Below are 9,082 nucleotides of genomic sequence, written 5' to 3' on the forward strand. Positions count from 1 at the left end.
TCTGATTTGTGTCCATTAATTCTTTCCCATAGAGACAGTCCAGTTTGGCCAATATCCATGGCTGAGGGGCATCGCTGGCATAAATCACACAGCGTGTAGTCAACCTGTGGAACTCCTTGCCAGAGGAGGCTGTGAAGGCTAGGACTATAACAAAGTTTAAAGAGAAGCTAGATAATTTCCTGGAGGTTAGGTCCATAAAAGGCTATTAGCCAGGGGATAAAATGGTGTCCTTGGCCTCTGTTTGTCAGAGGCTGGAGAGGGATGGCAGGAGACAAATCGCTTGATCATTGTCTTCTGTCCACCCTCTCTGGGGCACCTGGTGCTGGCCACTGTCGGCAGACAGGCTACTGGGCTAGATGGACCTTTGGTCTGACCCAGTACGGCCGTTCTTATTAGCGGATGTGCAGTTAAATGAGCCTCTGTTGTGGTGGCTGATGTAGTTGGGTCCAGTGATTAACTGGCTGGTGTAGCTGTGTGGGCAGAGTTGGCACCGGGGCTGATTGCAGGGGTGGGTTCCTGGATGATTATGATGGAGGCGTGTTGCGTGGTTACTGGAAAGAATGCGTCTGAGGTTAGGGGATTGTCTGTAGGTGAGGACTGGCCTTTCCCCAAGGCCTCTGAGCGTGACGGGTTATTTTCCAGGACAGGTTTTATGAATGCGATGTGTAGATCCTGTAGACGTTTGTCTGTGGGATTGGAGCACTGTTGGTTGTATCTTAGGGCTTGGCTGTATACAGTAGACTGAGAAATGTGTCTGGGATGGAAGCTAGAGACATGAAGGTAAGTGTAGCGGTCAGTAGGTTTCCGGTATAGGGCGGCGGAAATTTGTCCGTCATGTACAGGCCTTGCCAAACCGCGGTGAGCCCTGCTTGCCAGCCGCGCTGTCCGGTGATCTGCGCATGCACAGACCATTCTGCGCATGCACAGATCGCTGGAACCCGGCTCTTCCAGGTTGCAATCTACTCGCCACGGGCAAGTAGATTGCATTATTTGTCAAGCCATGGTCATGTAATTGTACTGGAGTGACCAGGAAGTGGATCTCTCATGTGGACTAGGGGTATCTAAAAGGGTGTCATGAGGAGGAGGGAGAAAACTTGTTCATCTTGGCCTCTGAGGATGGAACAAGAAGCAATGGGCTTAAACTGCAGCAAGGAAGGTTTAGGTTGGACATTAGGAAAAAGTTCCTAACGGTCAGGATAGTCAAACACTGGAATAAATTGCCCAGGGAGGTTGTGGAATCTCCATCTCTGGAGATATTTAAGAGCAGGTTAGATAAATGTCTATCAGGGATGGTCTAGACAGTATTTGGTCCTGCCGTGAGGGCAGGGGACTGGACTCGATGACTCTCGAGGTCCCTTCCAGTCCTAGTATTCTATGAAAGTACGTTGCTAAGTGAACAGAAACAAACCTCGCCAGCTCATTCTAATATACTAAGAAACTTGTTCCATGCAAAGTCTTGCACTAAACAGTAGATCTTATCTCGGGTCATATGCTTCAAGTCAGAGTCAATCTTTACTCTGGCCTGGGTCCACAGCTTTTTCCAGAGCTCTTTGGTGTCTGGTTTCTCCATGTGTATCCTCTTAAGGCGGGCAAGGCCGTTTCAGAGGTCTGCTGGAGACAAAACCTGACTGGTTTCCATGCTTTAAATGGACTCCCCCACAGGGCGGGAACACTTCAGCTAGCACCCCCCATCAATACCACGTTCAAGATATCAGAGGGGTAGCCGTGTTAGTCTGAATCTGCAAGAACAAGAAGTCCTGTGGCACCTTATAGACTAACAGATTTATTGGAGCACGAGCTTTTGTGGGCATGCATCCGACGAAATCTTGTGCTCCAGTAAATCTGTTAGGTTATGGCTACACTGGCGTGATCTTGCGCCAGAAATATGCAAATGAGGCTAAGCGTGGAATAACGCCGAGCCTCATCTGCCTAGCTAATGAGCCGCCATTTTTGCAGAAGAGGCTCTTGCGCCAGAAGGAGCTGTCTACACTGCCCCTTCTTGCACAACAAAAACCCTCTTGCGCAATGCCGTTATTCCTGAAAATAATCGGCATAACGGCATTGCGCAAGAGGGTTTTTCCTTGAGCAAGAAGGGGCAGTGTAGACACTCCTTCTTGTGCAAGAACCTCTTCCGCAAAATGGCGGCTCATTAGATATGCAAATGCAGCTTGGCAATATTCCACGCTTAGCCTCATTTGCATATTTCTGGCACAAGATCACACCAGTGTAGACATAGCCCTAGTGTATAAGGTGCCACACGACTTCTCGTTGTTCTTGCAGATTCAAGATGGCTTCCAGGACCAGGTGACATGGTCACACATCTTTCCAGAACCAACCACAATATGGGCTTACAGGGCAAACGGCCCTCATTGGCATGTCTAGCATTGGGGATGTAAATGCCCATTACAAAAGTTAACCCGTTAGACATTTAACTGCTTAACTGTGGAGGGTTGGGGTACCACCGGCAGGGGCTGTTCCAGCCAGCCAGCCCTGCCATGTGTGGGGGGAGCTTGCTTCAACCCGCCCCCCTGCTCCGCCCCGCCCCTGCAAGGGCGACTAAAGAAGTCAGCTCTGGACGGATGCACAGGGTTGGAGCCTTTGATGTTGCTTTGGTACCAGGGAATGGGTTGCAGGGCCAACCCCCCCATGGGCACCTGAGGAGCCATCATGCTAATCAGCCCTAATCCCCGCAGAGAACCAGAGCGACTGTGTTCGGAGTTAGGGAGACTTTCCCTGCTGGAGCTAGCCCGGAGGCGCCTCCACGTTCTGCTGCGGAACCAGGCGCACCGAGGCTTTGCAGACGGACGGGTCAGGACGGTGCCGTGGCCCAGGCTGACGGCGGCCTCGTGGCTTGCGCCATCAGGTGCTGCTTAGTCTCAAGTCCCTGGCTAACTGCATCTTGTTCCAGGAGCACCTGACCCCTCTCAGGCACAGCACCCAGCCTGGGGATCCGTTTGGCACAGCCCCTGGTGACGGGCAGCGCTTAAATGCTGCTGACGACAGTTAAGAGAGCGGCCCACCCGAAGTTCCCAACAACTGAGAGAATAGGGCCGTGGCCGGGGGCGCTGACTAGCTCCAGGCGGTGAGGAGCTGAAGGGGTCGGGGTGATCTAGCCAAGGACGGGCTGCCAGGCGGTGGGCGTGAACACCTCTCCTACAGGCACCACCAGCCAAGTCTCTCCAGCGTGTGCGCGCACTGGGCCCCCTCACCCCTGCGTGCAGTACGCCTGGAAGCTCTCGAAGAAGCACAAAGTCCCAGGACAGGGCTCCTGTCACTACTAGGGCATCTGCCGCTTACAGGGGGGCCAAACTCCATGGGGGCTCATGCACGGGTCCCCTGGTGACAGCCGTTCCGTTCCGACTGATGCCGACACACGTCAGCAGAGTGCTGCAGGGCAGTTCCGCTGACAGAGTTCCGGGGGGCAGGAGGGGTGTAGAATGTGCCTGACAATTTTCCTGAGAGAACAACTCAAGCGCTGCTGTTGATGTTGCCAGCTCCTCTGTGAGGAAAGGGCCTAGCTGTACAGCGAACGCCCCAGTGGCCAAGAGAAGCTAGGTCAGAGTACGGGCGAGATGCCTCCTACCCACAACAGACACACAGATGGGTTGTGCCCCCTCAGCACGAATCTGGGTAAGACTCAGATATGCTTGGGGGGGGATCCACCCACTGCTCTCCCACCTCCTGAATGGACTCTCTCGGAACACAGCTGCCAGGACACCCCCCCGGCCCTGGCGTGACCCAGCCTTGCTGGTGGGATTTAGAATGACACCAGACTAACTGGCTGCAGAGCTGTGGGGCCAAGGAACCCATAAGAAACACAAAGCCGGCAGCAGCGATGGCTGGTTGCACAGGGGGGTTTCAGGCTGACAGAGTGAGGGGGCAGCCACGGGCCAGGCCTTTCCCAAGTGCGAGAACGCCCCGGAGGGGGGAGGCAAGGCGGGGGGAACAAGCTGCCCCGGGGCCCAAGGAACGGCCAGTGGGAGGCGCCAGGGAGAGCTGAACCAGCAGCCCCCATGTGCGCTCTGGCACTCACCCATCAACCCATCTGCTGCCCCCTGCTGGACACGGTTCTGGTTCATGCTTCCTGACTGGCTGCTGGCGGTTGGCAAGTCCTGCCCCATAAGACAGCTGCAGCAGGGATGGGCTGGCCCTGGGCCTGCGGGAGCCTGACACCTCTCCCAACTCCAGACCCAGACCCGGGCCCGTCTTCCAGGGCATGCCCAGAGAGAAAGCTCATGGGCCAAACTCACTCCTGGCGTAATGCCCGGGGGCAGAGCCCTGCGAGTACAGGTGGGCTAAGTGGGAGGGGAGACACCCAGGGCAGCCACAAGGTGCCAGCTTTGGCTGAGGCAGATTTCTCAGTCTAAGTCCCTGAGACCTTCCTGATGTTCTGACGCTGGTTCACACACGCTGAGGCCAAGCTGGAGAGCTGAATGCTGCCTGAAGCGTGGGGCGGGGGGGGGCGGCAGGGGGAGAGCCTTCCCTGGTGCCTGGCTTGCAAGCTTCTCGTGGGCTGTCCCAGCAGACTTAGCTTTGCCAAGCGGTGGTGGAGAAGCAAGTCAGCATGGTGGCCAGGCCTGCTTTCTTAGGCAGGTGCACTTGCGGGTCCCGCTTGTGCTGTGCGTCTCCCCAGCATGCTGCAGCCAGGCCGTGCCGCCCAGCACTCCCTCAGGCAGGGCAGCCAGAGGGCTTGTGCAATTCTACAGGGACAGATGCACAAATGGGAAACTGCTTTCTTCCAGCTGGTTCCATTTCTTTATTTTCCCTTCACGAGTGAGGAAATTCAAGGTAAAACCAGCTAGTGCCCGAGGCTTTACAGGCACAAGAGTCAGGCCGCTCCAAGGTGCTGGTCCCAAGGCCATCGGCTCTACACGACAGCGAGTTCCCAGGGGATATGGCCATCCAGGCCACTGCAGGCCACAGAGGGCTACACAGAGCACTGGGCCGATGAAAGTGCCAAGCGCTAACAATGTTCGCTTTCAGGGGGCTGAGTAAACACAAGTTCCCTCAGCATAACCCTTGTGAAGTCTCAGTTCCTGGAATGCAAAAGGCGTGGAATTAAGCCCAGGTAAATGCAGACAGGTCAGCAGGCAGTTAAACAGGCTGCCCAGGGATGTGCTGGAGACACTGGGAAGGAGGGAGTAGGCACCCTCGCGATCTGCAGCAGTACAGTGCCATGGCCTGCCAGGAGCCGGACCGGCAGGCCCTTGCTGTTGCCAGTCCCCTTGAGCCTACGACTGACGAGCCAGGATCTTCCCTGGGCAGTGACAGCAGGCGGTGCACTACCAGCAGAAACCCAGCAAGAGTCCTGGAGGGCTGTCACCTCTCCTGAAAGGCTGGAGGGGCTGTCACCTTGTCCCTTCCCCCCAGCCCAGAGCCAAGGAGGTTCAAAGTAGCCTGGAGCAGCAGTCGGGGGGTTTCTGCCGCACTGGGGCGCACCCCAGGGAACCGCATCCAACGGGACAGCACCGACCTTTGGGATCCCCCTCTCAGCCAGCAGGAATCAGTCACCCAAGTCACAAGCCTGAGGGCTGCATGCACTAGGGATGTTCCATGTAGATTAATGGGCCCCTCGAATAGCCGCTGCAATTTGCACTGACTAGTCGATTAGTCGATAGGGCGTCTCTGCCTCTGAAGTGTAGCAAGAGCCCCAGCAGCCCCCACTGGCCCCGCGGCATTTCAACATGGCAGCGCCACATGGAGCGAGCTCGGAGACCCCAGCTGACCCCGGGCTCTGTGCAGCGCTGCGCTCTGAAACGCCGAGGGGGGCCCGGTGCCAGGCTCCACGTGGCGTTTCAAAGTGGCAGTGCTGCATGGAACCCAGGTCAGCGGGGGAGTCGCCCGCTGGCCCCAGGCTCCACTGCTGCTTGGACGTATCCCCTCTTTCTGACAGAAGCAGCAGGGGTGAGGGAGCGACTAGTCATTCACCTCCCTCGCATGCACCATGGTAAGCAGCTCAGACTACAGCCATCAGCACGCAGGTTCACGCTCCACGCCACGTTTCAGTGCCAGGGCCCAGGCCACAGGGCATGCGGGGGGCTGCACCAAAGCAGCCGGCAGCCAGAGGCCACCCTGAGAACTCCACGAGTGGCCCTTTGGCGAGTCCCACACAAAATCAGTCCAGGTCCAGGTGCTGTGTCCTTAAGGCCCAGTGACAAGCTAAATTCCCTGCTGCCAGAAGACAGCTGAGGACAGCTTCCTTCCTGAGCGTCAGCAGAGTCTCCACCTGCATGCCGGACAGGAGGCCCGCCAAGCTCAGCACCAGGCCGCCCAGTAGCCCGTAGAAATTCATGGTGAAAATGGAAAGGGTGAGGATGCTGATGCAGGTCACCACGGTGGCAGACTGGGCAACCAGGGCCCTGCCCTCCTCAGTGAAGTGTTCGAAGCCTGCAGCGAGCAGCAGGGCTCCTCCCAGGAGCACATTGGCCGTGGAGTGGTCGCCGTTCAGCCAGTGGAAGCCAAAAGCCAGCAGCGGGAAGCCAATGACGGTGGAGACCCAGGTACCAGCCTGGGAATCTGCTGCCAAGGGAAGCCCCAAGAGTGTCCCGAAGAAGCCAGCTACTCCTGCAAGTGCAGCAAGGGCTTGGAGGAGAAACCCTGCTGCGGCCCCACGATGTATCTACAAACACACAGGCAAGCCGTGAGCGACAGGCCAGGCACACAACGCAATAGCTTGGACGTGCAGGGTAAGGGCTTGAGGCTTCGCGCCCGGAGTCACACCAGAGGCAGAGAGCGGCCACCCTTCGCTAGCTCTGCTGTTTCCCGCCACACATGGCTCCTCACAAAGGCCCACTAAAGAGGACATCTTTGCCAGTGCCACTTCCTACTTCTCGTGTGGCCGTGAAACCCTTCTGCTCCACTGACAACGGCCCACCCCACAGCAGACTCAGCCCCACAGACACCCACGCTGCCCCCAACAGATCCATCCATCCCCCAAGTTCTGCAAAGGCATCACCGGGTGCTGGGGAGTCGGGTGCACCCTCAGAGAAGCAGGGAGTCACCCAGCAGCCCAGAGCACACGGCTCTCCAGGCCTCCTCGTCGGACCCCGGATACCTACAAGCAGCGAGCTAACCCCCTGCAGCGCCGCAGGGAGACACCGGGCGAGGCTCTTCCCGCGCTGGGCACGAACACGCTTCGCTCCGCGACAGGCGGCGGCAGCCCGCGAGGGCCAGGGGACACTGGGCTCTGCGCCGGCCCCGCCCAGCGGCTGCTCCCCGGGACGCCGGCCCCTCCCCCCGCCGGGCTCACCTGGGCCGTGCGGGCCGCTGCGCTCAGACACACCGCGCCCAGCCCCGCGCCAGGCAGAGCCGCGCCCCACCCCGCCGGCCGGCCGGCCATGGGCAGGGCCTCAGCGGGGGGGCCTCAGCCGGGGGGGGTCAAGGCCTCAGTGGGGGGGCCTCAGCCGGGGGGGGTCAAGGCCTCAGGGGGGGGGCGACCCGGGGCGGGGCCTCAGCCGGGGGGGGTCAAGGGGGGGGGGGGGGGGGGGCGACCCGGGGCGGGGCCTCAGCCTGGGGGGGTCAAGGCCTCAGCGGGGGGGGGCGACCTGGGGCGGGGCCTCAGCCGGGGGGGCGACCCGGGGCGGGGCCTCAGCCGGGGGGGGGGGCGACCCGGGGCGGGGCCTCAGGGGGGGGGGGGGCCTCAGCCGGGGGGGGGTCAAGGCCTCAGAGCGGGGGGGGCGAGGGGGGGCCCCGGGGCGGGCTGAGCACCGAGCCCAACGGCCGGGGGGGGGGGGGGCCGAGCTGTCAGCTGGGAAACTCCCTTCTCCCGCCCCCGCTCCGCGCGCCGCCGAACTTCCGGGTAGCCGGGCCATAGAGTCTAGCCGGGCTAGAGCGGCGCACGGGGGGGGGGGGGGGGTGGAGCGTCGCGGAGCCGAGCGCGCTCAGGAGAGGGGCCCGGACGCTCTGCCCCGACACAGCAGCGCAGAGCCGCGCGCCCCCTGCAGGCGCGGAGGAGTCACGGCTGCCCACGTGGTGCAGGGGCGGGCGGGGCCTGCTGCAGGAGCCGCCAGAGCTCGGGGTGCCCCCGCCCAGCCCTTCACCCCTGTGGGCATCTGGGCTGTGCACGCCCGCTGCCCCAGGGACCCCGCCCCCCCCGGGCTACGCAGCCTTGGGGGCCCCAGGGACCCCGCCACCCCCCCCGGGCTACGCAGCCTTGGGGTCCCCAGGGACCCCGCCACCCCCCGGGCTACGCAGCCTTGGGGGCCCCAGGGACCCCGCCCCCCCCCGGCCTACGCAGCCTTGGGGGCCCCAGGGGCCCCGCCACCCCCCCCGGGCTACGCAGCCTTGGGGTCCCCAGGGGCCCCACCAGCTCAGCCTGGGTCTCGCCTCCCTTCCTTCTGCACTGCTGCTGGGTGGCTGCTGGCCAGGTGCCCAGCTCAGACACAGCCTCACTGCCGGCCGCAGCACAGGACAGGTGGCACAGGATGCTATTGTCACTCTTCCCTCTGGACCGCCGCTGGCCGTGGCCCTGGTGCCTGAGCTGGGCATCCCAGGCGCAGCCACGACTGTTTGGCCGCCCCACTGGGCAGTCAGAGCCGCTCCCAAGAGCAGTGCCGCAGGAAGTGGGATTGCAACACTTCCATCTGCTCCCTTCCAAACCGGGAGGCCAGAGAGCAGGTGCCACTGGCCAAGGGCCAACTTCAGAAGACAGCACCGGCACCGGCACAAACTAGGGATGTAAACAGCACGATTAACCGATGGGCCTGGGCTTATTGGTTAATCCTGTCGTCTACATGCACCCCTCCCCCTTGCTGCCTCTGTATCAGAAGCATCAAGGAGAATGGGGGGAGGTGGGAGCTGGTGACTGTGGGCTCCCCACGAGCACCGGATCCTGCAGAGCTGCCTGGGCCCCCACTCCCATGCTGCTGCCTCTGATGGAGATGCAGCAATATGGAGGATGAGGGGGGAGGCAGGAGCTGGTATACACGGGGAGTGGCTTTCAAGCACCTCGGCTCCCATGGAGCTGCTTGCTCCGCCCCTGCACTGCTGCCGCTCTATCAGAGGCAGCAGCAGGTGGGGGGAGGAGGCAGGAGCCGATATGCACAGGGAGCCAGCTTTTAAGTCAGCTCTCCACGCGTGCCAG

The 9,082-nt window shown here is 61.0% G+C and overlaps 1 protein-coding gene across 1 annotated transcript; it reads right to left on the bottom strand.

The window, feature by feature from the left end:
- Positions 1-4,732: 4,732 nt before the first annotated feature.
- Positions 4,733-7,391, bottom strand: TMEM276 (transmembrane protein 276). The gene is made up of 2 exons (XM_075919925.2): positions 7,250-7,391; positions 4,733-6,619 (listed from the first exon to the last, which is right to left on the bottom strand). The coding sequence occupies exons 1-2, from the start codon at positions 7,337-7,339 to the stop codon at positions 6,116-6,118; spliced, it is 594 nt and encodes a 197-aa protein (XP_075776040.2). The 5' UTR covers positions 7,340-7,391; the 3' UTR covers positions 4,733-6,115.
- Positions 7,392-9,082: the final 1,691 nt, after the last annotated feature.

Source organism: Pelodiscus sinensis, chromosome 2, assembly GCF_052426305.1.
Source record: "Pelodiscus sinensis isolate ZL-2025 chromosome 2, ASM5242630v1, whole genome shotgun sequence".
Classification (NCBI taxonomy): domain Eukaryota; kingdom Metazoa; phylum Chordata; order Testudines; family Trionychidae; genus Pelodiscus; species Pelodiscus sinensis.

Excerpts from the sequence above, each read along its gene's own strand:
- TMEM276 (XM_075919925.2), bottom strand. The coding sequence starts at position 7,339 with ATGGCCGGCCGGCCGGCGGGGTGGGGCGCGGCTCTGCCTGGCGCGGGG. Across the intron at positions 6,620-7,249 it reads CAGCGGCCCGCACGGCCCAG|ATACATCGTGGGGCCGCAGC; the intron begins GTGAGCCCGGCG and ends GTGTGTTTGTAG.